The sequence below is a fragment of the Nannospalax galili genome, unplaced genomic scaffold (assembly GCF_000622305.1).
Source record: "Nannospalax galili isolate Female #2095 unplaced genomic scaffold, S.galili_v1.0 scaffold720, whole genome shotgun sequence".
Lineage (NCBI taxonomy): Eukaryota > Metazoa > Chordata > Mammalia > Rodentia > Spalacidae > Nannospalax > Nannospalax galili.
In genome coordinates this window covers 829,775-849,974 of record NW_008346927.1, presented here as the reverse complement: position 1 = coordinate 849,974, position 20,200 = coordinate 829,775, and the positions used below count along the sequence as shown (strand labels likewise).

The following is a 20,200-nucleotide window of genomic DNA, read 5'->3' as shown; positions in this document are numbered from 1 at the left end:
TGCAATAGGATGAGTTCTTTGAGTATATGCCAAGGAGTGGTATAACTGAGTTAAATGGTAGGTTCATTTGCAGTTTTTTTTTTTGTTTTTTGTTTTTTTTTCTTTTTGAGACAGGGTCTCCCTGTAGCCCCAGCTGTCCTGGAACTCACTATGTAGACCAGGCTGGCTTTGAACGCACAGAGATCGCTTGCCTCTGCCTCCCATCTCTGGGAGCTGGGACTACAGGCGTGCGCCACCATGCCCGGCAATATAAGGGTTTTTAAACTTTAAAATGGCTATTACTGAGGGAAGGCAATGAACTTGAATTAGAAAAACAATTTTTATTTTTCATGAATCTGCACTGAAAGTGTTTCCTTCCATTATGAAAGCAAGAGAACATTCTCATTTTTTGCCACAACCGATTTTGTATTAATTGTACCTCTATACTTGGGAATATCAGATGTTTTTACAACAAACTCTATTGCTGCAGCTACTTCTAAATAGTTTATGCTCACCTGTACTTAGAAATGAACTGTATTAGATTCCCTGATAGATTTTTGCATGTGTGGGTATGCATGCATGTATGTGTAGGTATGTGCAGGTACACATACATGTATGTGGGGTGAGTGCACATGGGAAGGCCAGAGGACAACCTTAGGCATCATCAACAGCCCTCCACCTTGCTTTTAGACATGGGATCTAGGGCTCATTGATTAAGCTAGGCTGGCTGGCCAGTGAACTCCAGGGACCTGCCTATCTCTAACTCCACAGAGCTGGGATTACAAACACACCACTGTGTTTGGCTTTTTATGTGGGTGCAGGGGACTGACTTGGGTCTTCTTGGTTATGCAGCAAATACTTTACTGAGTTCTCCACCCCCATATCTTATTTAATGACTACGTATGTATTACTGTATGTTTTACAAAAAACACTTTGAAATAAATTTTCAAGTCAGTTTCCTTTATAATTTATGTATTTTATTTTACACATTTAAAAACTATTTTGAAAAATGTCCACAGGCCTCATCAAGTTATCAAAGGGCACCATGACACAAGATCCATATCCCAAAAGCACAAGTTCCAAGAATTATTCAATGGCTGATTCACCAATATAAATACACGTCTTCTCATCATTACTGCTCTAAAGATGTACATAGCAGTATAAATATTTAGATATTAATTCAGTTTCTTGTCAGTGACCTTGGTCAGCTATTTATAGTATGTGCTCCAGCATCTATGTAACAGACACATAATAATAACACCCTTATGAGATTGTTATGAGGATTATTTCATTCAAGGATGCTTAAAACAATGTTAGCATAATTATACACAATAATTACTGATAACTATTCATATTACATCTTTTACATGAAAGTAAGTCCTACTTCAAATTTTCCCATCTCATTTGTGTCTTTGGGGGGCATTACTCAAGCCAAATAATTTCTATGTAATAAAAACTATGGCAGGCTTGGCATATTGAGAATATACACAGACTATAATAGCTTTCATAGGACAGACAGTGTTTGGATGGACAGCAGGAATCACAACAGGCTATAGACTCTCCAGATTAAATGGAAAGAGCACAACTCGGGTGTCAGACATTTCTAGAGTTCTTCCTCTCGTGTATAAACTGTGATTTGGGCAAGTTACTCATCTTTTTGATCTTCAGCTTCCTTATCTGCTAAACAAATAAAAACTATTTTCAGAGTCGTAATTCAGTGAGATGGTGTGGACTATAAGATGTTCATAGATACAGGCGTACAAAGTGAACTCTACAAATGTTAGCAACCCTCCATTTGCTTCCCTCTCTTCACGCATTTTACTAGCCTTCTCAATCTCTGGACTCCCATCCTAGTCTGGATTTGGTCAAGGATTCATAGTAAAGCACAACTGGAAAAAAAAAATTCTCTAATGGACAGGCTTCTGCTTTACAGAGGAAATTACCCAACTTGGCCATATGAGAGAGGAGCCGTTTGCAGTGACTGCCCAAAAGATGACATGTGCCTGAACAAGCTATGCAGTAAGTAACAGAACAGTTAGAACAGTCTAGCAATAAAGACTTTCCATAGAGCTAAAGTATGTTTTACACTGATAGCTGTTTTCAAGAAAGGTGTAATGAGCCAGTAACTTACTGTTCTAGGACTGAACATACATTTAAGAGAAATTTATTGTTCTTATATTGAGTATCCTTTAAGAAATCTTTTTACCCATGGTGTGAAGAGAAACCTGAAACTGTTAAATCATTGCTTCAATCCTGTGGTTCTTGCGTATTTACATCTGTAACAAACAGAACCACTTGAACCACTCAAAGCAGCGAGGCTGGGATGAGAGAAGCTGGGGATGGAGGGGTCAGCAGTGTCACTGCAGCAGTTTTGTTTGGAAGCATTTTCTACGTACATGTTTTCGAAGGTCCCTTCCAGACTGAAATTCCAGTAAACTGCTATCTTCTCCACATTTGTAAAAACTTCATTCCAGGTACAACAGCACCTTTTAAGATAGTTCTCTGAGCCATTTTTAAATCCAATTCAGCCATTCTTTATTTTACTTCTATCAGTCTTAATAAGAAACTCAGTACCATGTATCTATAATGCAATTCACTTCTTAGAATCAATGTGCCAACTTCTAGTCCAATGTACAGTTGTGCCTCTGTGACCTTGGTCAACCCTTTGTATCTATTTCCTCAATAGGAAAATGTACACAACAGCACTGCCACATAGTAAAATAATGGTAAAATAAGCCAATGAGTTACCTCTTTAATTAGCAATATTTACCACAATAAGAAACTGTTAGTGGTGTTTTTTTGAGCTCTAACTTCAGATGGTCTCTATCCTGTGTGATACAGCCTAGAAGATAAGGCTGTGCTCCAACAATAAAAACTCCTTGATTTTTAAGAGGGAAAGATATGTGAACTTGCACGTATTTATATATTTTGAAGCACATCATCTATTTATTTTGGATAGTTTAATGCCTTCTATATCAATCCTGTTACTAATTTCTTTTTTATAAAGTTCAATTTATACAGTTTAAAAAATACATAAATGTTGGCTTATGTGAAAGAATCCCACTTGCTTGCACTAACATTAAATAACAGGGTTGCCAATTAAAGTAATAATCATCCCACCTTGTATTATGAAGTCTATGAGGGTAAAGTTGTAAGAAAAAAACTTTTTTATTTAACAGATTCTAACTGACAAATTATAGTACTAGATGGGAAACGATTCCATCGTGTTTTAGATGATGTTTATAGTTCAATTAGCACTCAGCAGCTTTATCTATACCACTCTGCAAAATGCCTGGGGATACCCATGGTAAGAGATGGTTTTTGCTATTACCTGGATGGACATTTGTTTTAGTTGAATATTTCATATTCTGAACACACACACACACACCCCAAAAACAATAACAAAAAACAAATAGGACATATACATGTGAATTCATAGATATAATTGCCAAGAGAAATTAAGGGTAGTGGGTTCACAGAAGTTCAGCACAGACTACACCCAGTCCCAGGTAAGATGTTGCTCCCAAGTGCCCCACACCAGGTCCTGGGTGGGTCCCAGAAGGCATCCAATAGCAATTCATGTACTAATGGAAAGGTTGTATTATGTGATAAAAGAAAGCTTCAAGAAAGTCAAAAACAATTTGGGAATTTATTTCTTCCTAGTGCTCTGAATGTCAGTATCTAAAGCTCAGAGCAAAAGATACAATTATGTTTTTCTGATATGTCAAATGCCTCACTGAAGACTTGATGGCGTGCTGGAATGGATGAGAAACTGTAGCCCTTCACTGACTCACCCTATACAGAATCATTTTTCTAAGGGAGGAATTGTTTTCAGGAAAATACTTTAGCAAATTACATTATTTACTGTAATAAATTATATTATTCCTCAAAAACCATTCTTTCCAAATTTTAATGTTTTAATTTAACTGTATTATCTTGTAGTTTTGATACATAAAATGTTTTCTCAATTATAATGAGTTTCTTTTACTAAAAAGTTTACATAAAGTTCATATAAAACGACTTAAAAATATCAAGTTAATAGTTAGTAGAAAAAAATCTTGATGGGGCCGGAGAGATGGCTCAGTGGTTAAGAGCATTGACTGCTCTTACAGAGGACCCGGGTTTGATTCCCAGCACCCATATGGCAGCTAACAACCATTCATAACTCCAGTTCTGTGGGACTGGACATCCTCTTCTAAGCTCCACAGGCATCACAAGACATGGGTACACCTACCTACAGGCAAGCAGTACACATACACATAAAATAAAAATAAGATATTTTTAAAAATTAAAAAAAAAATCTTCATTAACCTTTCAGAATCACTGCCATAAAGCCAAATCAAGTTCATGGTCAAAGCCTGAGGTTTAAAATGAACAAACAAAAACTTGAAGCTTCACCTATATCTAACCTTCTCTTAACTCTGGTCTTACAGTTAATCCAAGACGGGATCAAGTCACACGTATGTATATAAACCTTAAGTTGTTTCACTGAGCATTATGTTCCTGAGCCATGAGAATATGTCTAACAGCATACACTTATTTCTTCACAGGTTACTACTCTGTTGACTATCCAGAATGGCCCATATATCTACGAAACAGATACACGTCTCTCTTTCTCATTGTTAGGTCAATAGTTCTAATACTGTCTGTTATAATTGCCATTTTTGTAAAGCACAAATATCCTAATTTAGTTATTTTGGACAAAAACAGTGGGGGTAGGTGAGAGAGGCAACTTACTCATATGTGGGTTTTATTTTTTTTTAAACAACCGGGCAATTTCTGTTTTTCAAATGTTTCAGAAAAATGTTTCAATAAAGCCTTAGTCAAAAGAACTAGCTCACCTTTCTAACTCTTTTTTCTCCTTTTCTATGAATAAATAGTTTCAGGTTGCCACAGCTGTAACCTACTCACTATGTTTCAGTTTCCAAAGCCATAAATGAGTGAGCTACATTTAGATAATTCTAAGTAATTACAGTAGCTCTTGCTAGTTTAAAAACATTATTCTGGCCAGGCAAGGTAGCCCACACCTATAACATCAGCACCGGAAGGTAGAAGCAAGAAGACAGGCTAGGCCAAGCCACAAAGCAAGAGCCTCTCAAAAAGAAAAAGAAATCATTACTCCTCACATGCTGCCTCCACTCAACACCCGGATTTCCCTGCTCCTATGCAACTAGATGTCTTTCTGGTACCATTTCCAGAGACTCAGAGTAGAATAGTAACAGGGATTTGATTTCTGCTTGTGTGCTGCTTAATCTTGGAAGGAAACTGCAGAAAGGAATAAGCCAAAAATACTAATCATTAGCATGGGAGAAAGCAGTGAAATTTTTGCATTTATTTTCCTCAAAACCAAAAGCTTTTGAATATTATAAAAACTAACCAATGGCACCAAGACTAAACAATGGCACCCGGTGTTGGATTCAACAGATAATCAATCAATGGTCTCACTGTAAAAATCTACATAATTTTCAAAAGTTACTCCTAAAGTCATGTTTGGGTAAAGTCATATTTGGGTAAAAACCACCAGGGAACTGATGAGGCACAAAACACACAAAGGCAGCTCCACTTTCCAGCACTCCCTTCTTCCAAACAACATGGAGAACATACTTAGAAGGAATACTGTCTGTGAACAGAAACTCTGGTCATTTTTTCCTGAATGTTATCGCTCACAGGTAAAGCAACAAATGCCTTCATATCTCAAAATCCTTTACAAAAGGAGATGGCTCCGAAGCTCTAGTTCAGGATATCTTTCTAATGTCACTTTTTCCTCTTCTTTTTCTTTTCATCTGCTTCCATCTTAAGCTTAAGTTCATCAGCTGTAAGAGCTCCCAGTTTCTTGACCTTTGCTTTCTTAACCTTTTCCTTGATAGACGCCACATCAATTTTAGTTTCGGTAGAAGCTAGAAAATTTTAAAAGAAATATATATGTAACCTTTTAGAAATTAAAAATACATATACATTTGAAGCAATACTCTCAGAGTATATTTTTAAGAATTAAGAAGTCATGTTAAAGGCCTGCCTATACCTGAGAAAACAAAAGGAAAATGCTTTAAGTATACAAGTACAGATGAAGGCGGCATGACCACACACCGACTCCAGCCAGTGAACGGCAGTCTTTCCTGATCGCACTACATTAGCGTCTCTATTTGGAGTATTAGTTTTCACTAGCATGTCAATTTTCCACACTGCACACAAAAGAATGTAAAATTATATTTCATGAAAAATATCAAACATAGCCTTCTAGCTTCAGGAACTTTAACTTGCTAATTACAAAAGTTATAGGTCAAAATCTACCAACAGAAACTTAAAAACAAGGTTTTCCAAATTATTAGTTTGACTAATAAATGACTAGTAGTATTTAGCATGATTCTGGTAATAAAGACTATATATTGGTAGTCTTAACAGACTGTCAGTGTCAAAAGTGTGAACACAGGAAGTCATTTTTTTAAAAAGATGTAACTTTTTCTTACCATTAAAAGTAGTTTCCAAACCACTAAAAAAAAAAAAAAAAAAAAAAAAAGAAAAGGAAGGAAGGAAGGACGTACCATCCAAACAACCCAGCCACTGGGTTGGTACAGACATTCAAAGCCTGAACTATACAAAGCAGCCACATCTTTGATCATTACAGATGAGGTCACACAGCTAGCAGTACATCAAAGCACTTAACTGAAAGACTGCACAACTGAAAATTATGCTCATGACATTTCTAACCTCTACATATGCCCAATGGTAGTTTGTGGGGTTTTTCTTTTTCTTTTTTTTTTTTTTTAAAAGAAACAAACAATGTTTCCTCTAAATGGGAGGAAACTTGGCTTTGGAGGGAGGGTTACTCTGACACAGAGAACAAGAGTCACCACAAGGAAAGAAAACACAAAAAAGGACGAATCAGAATGAGGTCAGACAAGGTGAAGAAAAAGCATAAAGGCACCTTTTCGATATCCCTAAAAGATGATCTATCATCATTGTCAGTTTTATTTGATTTTAGCTTAAGATGATGACAAATCCATGCTGACAATGTAGAGATGAACTTTTAAGCCACAGATCAAATAAATATGAGAAGCAGTTCTGAAAAAGCCTCTTTGAGAGGCCTGGAACAGAGTTCAAGTATCTTAGTTCCTCATTTAGTTTTATTTTTACATAGGACACAGACTGCTCTGGGTTTATATCTTTCCCAACACAGAGTCTAACCCAAACACAAACACAGTCAGAGGGTTACTAGGAAATAGGCACTGGCCACTACTGAATTATAAATAGCTCAACTGTCGCTTTTCCCTGGGCTTATGAGTTAATGAACTAAGAAAACTGATGAAAACCCTGATTTTTTTCTTTTTTTTCCCACCCCAGTTATTTCCTCAGTAGTATGAGTGAGACTAATTTTACTTTGGAGTTACATCTCACATGCTAAAGGCTTTCACATCTAGAGTGAAAAATACCCAGGCAAGAGTGAAAACGGGTGTACCTTCTTTAGGTTTCACAACTGGTTTTTCTTTAGGTGGAACAAATGCTTTGTTTCTTTCTTCTTGTCTCTTACTGAGAGCTTCTGCCTGTTTCACCTACATTAGTAAGAAACATATTAGTAAAATACAATTTATAGTTAAATAAGAACTGAAAAAAATCTATGAACTTTGCTGTCAATATCATGAGCAAACATAAGAAGTCTTACCTTTATTGCTTCCATTTTCTGTCGCTTCTTCTGATTTGCCTTCAAGAAGTATTCACCACTAGCCAATTCTTTATCAATCTATTAGAAACAGTATTTATAATTACATCAGAAGTAATGTAGGTGAGAAGTAGTTTCATCAGAAATTCAATGTCCGTGGGACAAAAACATCGGAGTCAAGACTCTATGATCACTTCATACAGCAGGCAACAGAAGATGCAACTATAAGCCTAGGCTAATACCCATGGACAGGAAAGAAGGTTTGTGGAATACGAAATGACTAGTCCAGGAAGGATGAAAGAAAGGTCAGCATTTCAGAAAAGTGTGAAAGGAAACTGGAAGGATGAGTTCTGAGGAACTTAGACTCCGGCTGCTGGGAGGAGGTAGAATGTGACTTTGAAGTGGCGAAAGGCTTTTGAGAGAAGTGAAGAAATGAAAGCAGCATTCTGATATGGTACAAAAGAACACTGCAAAGGCACAAGCTGTGTACAGCTGCTTATGCCTTTGGTCTTATCACTCAGAGACTAAGGTAAGATGATGGAGTTCAAGGCCAGCCTGGGCTACAGGACTAGACCCTGTCTCAAAAAAATGAGGAGGGGGAGGCAAGAGGAAAAGTAGGGAGGAAGGAAAGGCATTGCTTGACTTAGAATTACTAACGTTTAAAAAAATGTGTATGAGTGTTTTGCCTGCATGTATCTAAGTGCACCCATGTGGTGCAATGCTTACAGAGGCCAGAAGAGGGTGTCAGATCCCCTGGAACTGGAGTTATGGATGGTTGTGAGCTGCCATGTGGGTGCTAAAAATTGAATCTGGGTCCTTTGCAAGGGCAGTCAGTGCTCTTAACCATTCAGCAATCTCTCTAACCCCAGAATTAATAACTTAACCTTCATTAACAATCCCTTGAGACAAGTATCATGATTGGTCTCATTTTAGGTATGAGGAAATTGACCCATGGATGGGTCAAATAAATAATTTGCTTAACAGTTACAATGAAAAAGTGAGAGCACAAGTCATTTGAGATACTTGCTGTTTCAAGAAAGTTACACAGAAGGTGGAGGAACATGCTTAGCACCCCTTCTCTCCTCTACAGAGAAAAATAGGAGGGGTATAGCTGTGTTTAGGGGTAAATGAGCATGAGGGAACAGAGGACATCAGCAAGAGTGAGACCATAATATTGTAATATCCAAAAGCCTGCAACAATGACACAGAATGATGCTACAGAGCCCAGAGGAAAGGCTTCTCGTTTGCAGGGACATGGACAAGAGAAAGAAAGTTTGGGCAAATTTAGCGCAGATGCTGACAATCCTCACTACCTCAGCGTCACAGCCTTCAAGGCTTACAGCCCACCAAGATAGGTAACCTGAGACCTGCACAGTAGCGTGGCATCAAAAAGGAGCTTACATCGTCTCCCAGTGAATCCCCAGGGGCTACGTCCTTGACAAGGGACTGACAGTCTGAATTTGGATTGATCTAGGAGCCACAAACTGCACATTCCTATATCTGACATCCCACATACACTCCACTGCACTTCACTGGAGTAGGGAGAGTCAGATACCTGATGAACCCAACTTGGCCAGAGTGACTATGATCTAAGCTTGGTGGGTTTCCTGTACTGGGGAAACAGGTGTTTTGATAGAGAGGTAGAGAACCACCATTTTCAAGGTGCTTGCCCAATGAAACCAGTATGGTCAAAAATGTGTTCTCAAGCCAGTGCTAGGACTGAAAGCAGGCTCCCAGGCGGTTCCTGCTGTCCCAAGCCCCTGCTGCTCTTATACCCATTACTGATGGGACAAAAGGAACACTATTGTATTTGCTGTCTCCTCTTCAACAGGGACACGCAGCAGGGCTCTGAAGCAACTATGGTTTGAGTATCATATCATTACACGATGCATGGTGAAAGAGCCCAAAACTGCTGGACTCCTGGATTCCAGCCTTCAGGCATCACTGCCGTGAAAGGGGTAAAGAGGAACATCACTGTTCCCGCTTCAGCTCCACCCCACTGGACTATGCAGTGCTGTGAGGACCAGGTATGAGTGCTCCAGCTCCTAGCACCTTTCCCTATGTGGCCACCGGGCCAGTACCACTTCAAGTCAGAAGTCAAGTTTTCCAGGGGTGGGGCCTGCAGGTATGCATCACTATACACTGCAATACCCCAGTTTCATTAATGGACTAATCGTCCAAACAAAAAGATCATAAAAGAAAAAATAGTTAACTCATACTACTGATCAAACACACTTATGAGACACTTATAAAACACTACATCCAAAAAGCCAGAAAATATAATTTTCATCAGCAAATAACAGTTTTTTCTAGAACTAGCCATATATTCTCAGCTACAAAACAAATCCTGACAAACTTGAAAACTTGAAATCATATCCTACGTAATGGAATAAAACTAAAAAATCAACAACAAAAGAAAATCTGGAGATTATACAAGTACTAATGAAGTCAGAAGGAAAATTTAAAAACTTGAAAGAAACAAAAAAGGAAACAACACAACAACGTACCAGACCTTCCCTGAAAACGCCAATGCAGGATGGCAGCCAGAAAAGTGTTTCTATTCTGATTAGAAAAGAACAATGACTGAAGATTTTAGGACCCAAATAAAGAAGAGAATAAGGCAAGCAGATCCCAGGCAGATGGAGATCACATTCAGCAGGTAGAAAGGACTGATGCAGACGGGAAAATATGTGAGAAAAGAAAGCTGAAGGAATTCTTTTCCAATGCTCTGATTGGGAAGGTACTAAGACACCAGGAGTTGCCACTTAGTGGTGGGGACCCAGCACTAAGGAAATACAAATTTGTAGTGAATTTAATCCAAACATAGGGCTTTTCTACACCTTAATTTCGTGGCCACATTTTAGCAAAGTTTTTTGGCCTAACTTAGTTTTAGAGTGTTCTGGGAAGGTGTAACTGAAAGAAAAAGGGTCATGCAAGGGAAGAGACACGGACAACAAAGAAAAGGAAATATTGGCCATGGCTGTAAAGGGATGAACCAAGGCAGAAGAAAGCTGGCGAATGGAAGGAATTCACAGCAGCAAAAAGACAGATGTTAGAGCTGAAGATTTCTAAAGTGATATAACACATGGTCACAAAATCTTGGTAAGCAAAACAGAAACTATTGTGGGTTAAAGCACTGAAATTATTTTTATTTAGAGAACATTTACATAACTGACACCAACCACCCCGACAGTTTCCTCACTGTAAAGATCCCACTCTCTAGACCCTTAGCTTGAAAAATGTCTAGTTACACTTACCTTCAATTTCTTATATTCTACACACATGCACACACACTCCACTAAAACTACCCTCAATGACGTTTCTGAAGACTTTAAGGTAGTTTCTTCTGGCTCACAGTTGGCACTGACCTGGCTTTCCGGCTGTGGTGGTGGGAATGGTGTGTACTCTTTCTTCACAGTTTTCTTCTTTGGTTCCTTGCGTTTGTTCACATTTTTGTGCTTGAACTGTGGCAAAAACCTTTCCCAACTTTGTGAACGTAATTCAGAATCTTTTGCCAATTCTCGTTTAATCATTAATGTCTTTAGTCACATACATAAAAATAAAATTTCAAAATTTAATTCCAAAATTCATGTATTTGTTAACATTGCTTCTACAAACCTAAAAGGGTCTAGATCCTAGTACATTCAAGAGAATTAACCAATTGCACAAATAGAGAACATCATTCTAAACATGTACTTGGAATAATAACTGTAATTATGGTTATTATTATAGCCAAACATCAGAAAACTATAAGAATCTAGAGTAAATGCAGAAAACGATATGAGATTGAAATGAACTCAGCTTTCCAATTATGACTTCATTAAACTTTTAGAATTCAACTTAATAACAGCAGAGAGAGGTCTGAATTAGTTGGTGATTGCTGTAAGCTTTCAGTAGCAACTAAGGTACCATAGGAAATGTCCCCAAGTAACTTACTTTAACCCAATCTTGTTGATTTCCTAACTTCATCAAATTTAAATGAATTACTCAACAAGTACTGATCATTAAAGAGCTCATACGATGGCTATATTCCAAGTACAATCATATTCTTTGAGCACACAAAGACATAACAGGTCTGTTTCAAAAGAGGCTACAATGTGTTTATTTAATGCAATCTGAGATAGTTCAGATTTTCTTTGACAGAAATAAGCAGAACCCTAAAAGGTCACATCTTTATGGGCTTACAATATAAGAAAGTCTCTAATCAGTCTGATGAGGCTTAATTCATTACATTATAACTATACAATACATGATAGTATCTCTTTCAATAGTTTTTACCCTGGAGACACAGCCTCAAAGAAAAACTGAGGGAGAATTAAGTAGGATGAATTCTATCCCCAATTCACACAAAATAGCTTTGCGATACCTGTCAATATAATTAGGTTTTCGTAAAATATTTAATTTCCAAAAAATTTCTAAGGTTAAAAGAAGCTTGACGGTCACTAGTTATTAGCATAAATTAATACTCACTTTAATGTTATAAATTGGATGAATATTCTTCATTGTATCAAGGACTACTTTTCGAACCTGAAATTTAAAACAAAGGAAGATGAAGTAGCCAAAGATTTCGATAAACTGGATAATTAATCTACTGTAAAATATCCCAGAATCAGGAGCTAACCACCACATTGAATATAACTCCTTCAATTGTTCTGAGTGGCCTCCAGATCTATAGTAGTCAATGTTTCTTGGATACAAGAAAATTTCTCTATTACTGTGACAATATGACACATAACTGATATAACAGTTAGTGATTTAGGAAAGAGGGCTTGGATTTAGAGTCAGAAAATGAAGGTTCAGTCCTGGGACTGGGATATAGCTCAGTGGCAGAGGCCTTGTCTATCATTCATGAGGTTCAATTACCAGCACCGGAAAAAAAAAGGAAAAAAAGGTAAGCTCCTCGGACTGCCACATCATGTAAGATTCAGTTAATTTCCCTGCTGCAGCCTTTTCGTTTGCAAAATGGCGATGATACACACACACACACACACACACACACACACATACACACACACAGGTCTACTATACAAATTAAATAATTTATTTCAAAATCTACAATAACTATAAAGTATTTGATATGTTTACTATCGTTCCATCAGAAAAGAAGTAGGCAATTTAGAAGAGAGTCAACAGAATTACCATGAAAGGCTTCCTAGGAAGGAAGCGAACCTGCACAGCCAGATCTGGATATCACTGCCTCTAAAGGAGCTAACAGATCAATATGTGCTCCATAGACTTCCTCAAAACATTTGACAAGTTAAAGAAAATGTTCATGAAAGCACTAAAATTGAAACAAAAGAAAGCATAGCTTGAGGGAAGAGTCTGACCTCTACTGGTGGTACGCATTACTACAGATAATGAGATCTCGGCATTCAATCACTTGAGTACATGTTAAGGATAGCAGGTTTCTATGTGCTACAGAGTAAGATCTGAAATACCTATTTCAGTTCTATAAGGGGTACTGTACAGACCTAATTAAGAAATTCATGTCCCCACAGTCACCAAATATGTCAAGGTCCAGGAGTGAGGATGCCCTCAAGTTACATGGCATATAAAGTATTTACAAATGAGAAATCAAACAAAGTACATTCTAAAAATACAAAATAATTATAAAACATTATCCAAAGAACAACTACAATCAAATTATTTAATTTGCTATCTTCTGAATATGAGATAATAATTCTCACCTCTTTTAGGCCACTGAAAGGTCCAATGGCTGAAACAGTATTTCCCTGAACCATAATGTAACAGTTTGTTAAGAGTTCCAATGCCTATATCAAAACAGTAAATTGAAATTCAATACACTGAAAAATTAATTGTAAAGATATTTAAGTTTTCCACTGACTGACCAAAAAATAAATAAAAATATACCTTCAATGTAGATCCTTTGGGACCAATAAGCCGCTGTCTTCTTTTTACAAATCTCTCTTTATTTCTTACTAAAGAACCAATTTTAATAATGTCACATGCAGCATCATCCTGAAGTATCCGTACTGCCTTTTAGGAAAAAACAAAATCAAACCAAACCAAAGCAAAAAAAATCAGCACAGGGGGGGAAAAAAAAAAGGTTAATTAAGCTTAAACATAAACACAGGAGAGGGAGGGAAGGGGAGGTAGAGAGAGGCAGGGAAGGAAGGAGGGAGGGAGGGAAGGGTAGTTAGAGTAAGTGAGGGAGGACAAGGGAGGGAGGGCAGGGGAGGTAAAGTGAGGCAGGGAGGGAGGGAGGGGAAGGTAGAGTGGGGCAGAAAGGGAGAGATTCAGTATTACATGCTATCTAACGTAGATGCAAATAAAGCAAAATCTCTGTAATCCTTGATTTACCTGTTCAAATGAAACACTCCTTGCTAACAGCTTTATTAGGTCTCTGGCCCTAACGATGATATATGGATCAAAAGTCTTCTTTGTAGTACAAACAGTCATGCTGCCTTCAATCAAGTCCAGAGTTGCATTAATATGCTATGAAAAGAAGGAAAGGTCCGAAAGTGGGTTCAGCTTAGATCATTATAAAGCCTATCCCACTCACACTATTTATTTCTATGCCTTTAACCTAACTTCCAAATCCTATCAACTCCCTTCCTGAATAAACTGAGCAGTTAATGAGTTATTTGAATACCTTCATACTTCAAACAGAATACAAATATGAATAAAAATATGAATACTTCATGCTTCATACAGAATATAAGCTGATGCACTTAGAACCAAGACTGAGAAGTTTTCCTTTTAAATTTCGTTCTAACTGGCTAAGGGACTGAAAATGCGAAGAAAAAGCAAATTACCACAGGTTCAAAAAGAAGCAATAATTAGGGCAGAGAAGCATTAGCTCTCAATGCAAGAACTAGGCTTTATTTTTTAAAGTAATCTTCTATGTGTGTATGGGTGCATGTGAGCATGCTGGTGCATATGAAGGTCAGAGGTCAGGATCAAGTATTGTCCCTCAGATCCTATATACCTTGTTTTTGAGACACGGTGTCTCACTGGCCTAGAGCTTGACATGCAGGCTATAGGCTGGCCAGCGAGCCCCAGGGGTCCTCCTGCCTCCATCTCCACCACGTTGGGATTACAAACCATCATGCTCATTTTCTACACAGATTCTGGGGATTAAACTCAGCTCCTGAGGTCTGCATAGCAAGGACTTACTGATAGCCATCTCTCCCGCCCCAAGAACTAGATTTTTAACAAAGGAAACAAAAATGCTCTTTTGTGTCTTGTGACACAATCAGAATCCTTCAATATTGTGAGTAATGAACATTTCAACATAAAAAGTTGGGTCTCTAAGGTTACAAGGAAAAAAATGAGCTGGACCTCAGATACGAACAACTATTTTTAAAAAGTATATATTTTACTGAGGTACCCTGCCCCAATGGGTACAACTAATTCCAGAACAGTTCCAGAGTAAGCAGCACATGTTGTATCAAAATCTAGTACAGAAACATGCATGCAGGCACACACATACAGAAAGAACCATCAGCTTTAGACATTGACAAGTACCCTGACCACAAGGGATACATTTGCTTTTAAAGACTCATAAAACCACTAAATTGACTTTTCAATTCGTTAATATACCTCAAAAAAGACAAAGTAAATGCACTGTTCTGGAACCTGACAGCAGAAAATAAATAAGGAAAAGATGAATATATCAACATGTTTTGTTTAAAATAAAAAGTCATTAAAATATGGCTTGGCTCAAATTGGGCAGGTAACTATTGCAGCCAGGAAAGGGATTCTGAAATGTGTACAGCAGAAGGGTAGTTTAGACAGTTGGAGAAACCTCTACAAAGGTAAACCATATAAATTTTTCAAAGTCCTTTATTATGCACAAAATTTAAAAGAATAAACTGGCCAGGCATGATGGTGCACACGTTTAATCCAAGCATTTGGGAGGCAGAGGCAGGTTGAGCGCTGTGAGTTCCAGGACAGGTCTACATAGCGAGTTCCAGGCCAGCCAAGGCTACAGGGAAACCCTTTCTCAAATAAATGAAAAAGAAAATTGTAATGAATAATCACAACTGACTTGTGTATTTAATATATGTCTTATCTTATCCCAGAATGTGTGCCTTCTCTTCCTTACACAATAAATAATAAAAATAAATAAATCAATACACTGTAAAAATAAAGCTTATCTAGATTGTTTTAAATGCTGAAGGAACCAAATTAACCAGCTATGTCAGCACCTCTGAAAACAACATCTACGAGCAAACATACACTTAAATAAAATTAAAAGTTAAGGGCATAAGGAAGAACAAAATCTAAATGTATAAAAAAAAAAATGCATATGGGTTGGAGAGATGGCTTGTCAGTTAAAAGCACTGGCTGTTCTCACACTGGACCTGGGTTAAATTCCCAGCATCCACATGGTGATTAACAACCATTCATAACTCCAGTTCCAGGGGAATTGGACACCCTCTTTTGACGTCCGAAGGCACTGCATGACACGGGTGCACTTACAGGAAGGCAATACATTCATACGCAAAAAATAATAAATAAAACATTTTTTAAAATGCATACATGTTCATTCAAGGCTTTCTGCACCAAAGGCCAACACTCTTTTAAGTAAGCCTCTCTGTATTTTGGGAACAAGGTGGCAAAGCTGCTTTCCTCCAAGAGTCCTCTGGGATTGTCCTCTTTAGAGAAAGTTGGTTCCTTCCATCCATCAGGAACAGTGAGGAGTTCTGACTCATCTATAGAAGGGAAAACATGTACATATCACATTTTAATGGTCTTCTGGACACTTGATGAACATTGTGTGCACACATTCATAAGCTTCCCAATATATGCTTTACATTTCCTCTTCCTGCTTTTTATATTATTCAACAATCAAAGGATGTGCCTCTGCCATTATCATCAATATGCTGTACAAAACTAACTGGATGCATTGGAACTGCCTCATGGACCAAGTTCTTCAAGGGCAGGGGCCCTTTACTTCTGATCCACACTAACTGGGATATATCTGGCAGAAAGCTATAAACTTATATACCTGTGTGAATGTGTATGTGTGTTTGTGTGTATGTGTGTGTGTGTGTGTGTGTGTGTGTTTGCATGTGTGTATATGTCAGTTAGTAATCACTGGTATAGGATTTTGGGTTTCCCAAAGTGCTTTCTACATGTCTGCTATGGCAATATGAAGCTAGAAAGAACCAGTATTATCGTCCCATATAGGAAAAGACCTACAGAGGCATAAAGCTGATTCATCTAGGACACCCTTTACTAAAAGAAATGCCTCCTGAGAGCCATGTGTCACTTATTAAAACTCCCAGTCCTGGGTTTTAAAAAACTGCTCAAGTTGAATAGCTACACTTCAATTCTATTCAAAGATGATCTATAGGACTGGAGAGATTGCTCAGTGGTCAAGTACAGGAGCTACTCTTGCAGGGGACCCAGATTAGGTTCCCTGAACCCACATGGTAGCCATTAATCATGCCAAACTCCAGCTCCAGAGGATCTGACATCCTCTTCTGGCCTCCATGGGCAGTGCACACACGTGGTGCACTTACACACATTCAGGCAAAACACTTACACAGATAAAATAAAAATAAATAAAAATTAAAAGATATGATCCATAAACTTGTAGCATTAGCATACAAGTAGGAGGTTGTTAGAAGTGCAATTCTTGGGCTCACTGGAGGCACTGTGAATCACAATCTCTGGGACGAGGGCTAGGAATTTGTTCTTAATCTCACCAAGAACTTCAGAAACTACTAAATTTGAAAAGCATGTCTTTAGCCCATATTATCAATTGAGGAACCTGCTTTCTGCTGCTTCTACTCACATTCACTTTGCTTTTTCTGGTTCAAAGTACAGAGAACAAACTATCTCATCACCATTCACTTTCCATTAACATTTTTTAGATGCAAACCTAAATTCTAAGACATTAATAACTTAAAATGCATATTTGACTAAGTCCCTATCCAATTTAAATGTTTCAAATACTATCAATCTGTAAAGAGTTGGTGGGTGAGGGAGGCCACCTACCCCAGGCCTGAAACAAGCAATCAAATAAACCAGCTAAAGAATTGAAAGAGGCTTTCACAAGAGAAGTACAAATAGCCCCAAACTGCAACTTCATCAGTAATCAGGGAAGTTCAAATTAAAACTACAACCAGATGCAATTTACCTACCAAACAGCAGATACACAAAATTGAAATAAGTTATTAGTGTAAGCTTAGAGCAATGAGAAATCATATCTAATACTAGTAAGAGTCAAAACCAGCAGAGTCCTTTTGGAAAGTGTTATGATAGTTTGAACACAACCTGCAATTTGACGCCTCCAATCCTTGGATACAGGTATACCCTTAGATATTAGCAGAAGACATGCAGAAAGATGTTTATAGTTGCTGTTTAGAACAGTAAGCAGTGGGCAGAACCCCAATGTCCACCAGTGGTAAAATGGCAAAAATCAAGCCATTCTGTTAACGATGATAAAGGCTGAAGACAGGTAACAGATTGCTCAACATGATTCGCACTAGTTATTCCCCATACCAGGAAAGAAAGTTCTGAGATGGGCATATGGGACCTTTGGGGATATGGTTAACCCTACTAAAAGTCTGAGTGCCAGTTTCTGAGGCGTTAGTTTTAGTCTTTTAACTGCATCTATAGTGCCTACTGTATTTTACACATAGTTTTTTAAACGCAATTTAAAAACTTAAAACAGCCGGGCGTGGCACAAGCCTTTAATCTCAGCACTCGGGAGGCAAAGGCAGGCGGATCTCTGTGAGAATGATGCTAGCCAAGGATACATAGTGAGACTCTGTCTAAAAAATTAAAACTTTTTGCCGGGCGTGGTGGCGCACGCCTTTAATCCCAGCACTCGGGAGGCAGAGGCAGGCGGATCTCTGTGAGTTCAAGGCCAGCCTGGTCTACATAGTGAGTTCCAGGCCAGCTGGGGCTACAGGGAAACCCTGTCTCAAAAAGACTGAAAAAAAACCAAACAAACAAAAAAAAACCTAAAACTTTTTAATACATTCCAATGCACCTAGAATCAGAGTTTAAAGTTTTTAACATTCCCTGCAAGATTGGCTGGCAATACTCCGATCTATTTCTCTAGTATCTCTTAATCATTCATACTGAAGGTAGGTAAAACGAAACTACTAATGCAACCCGAGAGAGGAATCAAAACGAAGGCAGTCCAAAGACTAAGAGCTGTGTCGTCCAATATTTTCCTAACTCGATAAAAAAGGTCTGACCAACTACCCACCTAGCTCCCCCACAGTACTATGTCCGCCCCGCCCCTTCCCTATGGCTACCCCACTTGATCTGATCCTGTCCCTGCCAACAACTGTCCTGCGGGCTGCAAGACCCGAAGCGCCCTGGGAAACTTCAGAATCCTCATCCGGTTCCCGGGGACCTATTCCACAGAGGTGGTATTCCGCAGGCATGGCCTCCGGCAAAAGCAAGGAGGTGTAAACACGTGTAGGGCCCATCCCACCCCCCCACCCCCATTATCAGCAACCACATCCAACACTTAACATCTAAAAGCGGCTTTCTACAAGTCCGCGGCCAAGGAAATAAAACTCGACTTCAGCGTCCACCGACTCCAGGCTTCGGTTCTCCCTCCACCTCACCTTGGTTCTCCGGCTTCCGCTTCTGCCTGCGAAATTCACTTTTCCCAGCTGCTGTAGCAGACGCGTACGAAGAGGAAGACGCCATTTTCAAATTGCTTCCGGTAGACCGGAAATAAAGCCGTTCTTTAATCGCACCGGCTACAACGCCCAAAGCGCAAAACAGTTCCGCCCGAAAATCTGGCTCCCAGGTACCCAACGCTAAAATCCAGCTATCTGCCCTGCTTCACCTGCGTGGCCAATAGGGAGCTGAACCCTTTTTCCCAGGATGCACTGCAACCACGGAGGTCGAATGCATGCTGGGAGTTGTAGTTTTCAGCACGCACAACTGGAGTAGGTCTTATTCATGATTTTCTAGTGGCCTTATAGTCCAAACTGAAAACAGAGAGCCTCGGAACTTCTTAGGAAGTACAAACAAAAATAATTTGATCCTTCTCCACAGTAAGAAGTGGCAGAAGTAGCTTCCGTTGGGGGGGTGAAGGTGAGGGCACTACGGTACTTTGTTCTGGGTATTATTTTGACTTATATTGTAAGAGTCAAACCACGGAGGACAAGTCACAGCCTTTGGGTTGCAACAGCAAGAGGTTTATTCAGGACACAGGTACCTGTGGGCACAAAGTCTCCTCGGAGGACTAGCGCGCCCCAGGTTGAGTTCAGGGGGTTTTTATAAGGCAGAAGCAGGGTGCAGAAGCAGAAACGCAGTTATTGGTTAATTTCAAACACACATAGTAATTTCACCAGTAATTTCAAAGGTATGCAGAGGTATGGGGTAAGGTCCGGGGCTGAGGGGAAATAGGATTGCTAAATGGGAGGTGACCTCAGAAGCACAGACGTTTTCTAAAGATTTCCTGGTATCGGGCCCCCAGGGTGGTCAGGAGTTCTGTCTTGCTTTATGGCTTCATCTGTGAGGCTTGACCGACGCCTGCCTGTCCTGCAGCCTTTTGATAAGGCTGGTTCTGGTTTTTGTTAAGTTTTAACAAGTGGGCTGTGGGCCCCTGAGCACTCATGG

The 20,200-nt window shown here is 38.9% G+C and overlaps 2 protein-coding genes across 2 annotated transcripts in view; one reads left to right on the top strand and one right to left on the bottom strand.

The window, feature by feature from the left end:
- Positions 1-4,811, top strand: part of Glipr1 (GLI pathogenesis related 1) — a 15,597-nt gene extending 10,786 nt beyond the window's left edge. Inside the window, exons 4-6 of the mRNA XM_029568470.1 lie at positions 1,913-1,998; positions 4,413-4,439; positions 4,530-4,811. Coding sequence (XP_029424330.1) covers positions 1,913-1,998; positions 4,413-4,439; positions 4,530-4,702 — 286 coding nt within the window. The 3' untranslated portion in view covers positions 4,703-4,811. The remainder of the gene's footprint in view (positions 1-1,912; positions 1,999-4,412; positions 4,440-4,529) is intronic.
- Positions 4,751-19,433, bottom strand: Krr1 (KRR1 small subunit processome component homolog). Its single transcript, XM_008843370.3, has 10 exons — positions 19,195-19,433; positions 16,142-16,314; positions 13,958-14,092; positions 13,508-13,633; positions 13,324-13,407; positions 12,107-12,163; positions 11,005-11,175; positions 7,640-7,717; positions 7,436-7,529; positions 4,751-5,876 (listed from the first exon to the last, which is right to left on the bottom strand). The coding sequence occupies exons 1-10, from the start codon at positions 19,277-19,279 to the stop codon at positions 5,734-5,736; spliced, it is 1,146 nt and encodes a 381-aa protein (XP_008841592.1). The 5' UTR covers positions 19,280-19,433; the 3' UTR covers positions 4,751-5,733.
- Between the last annotated feature and the right edge of the window lie 767 nt (positions 19,434-20,200).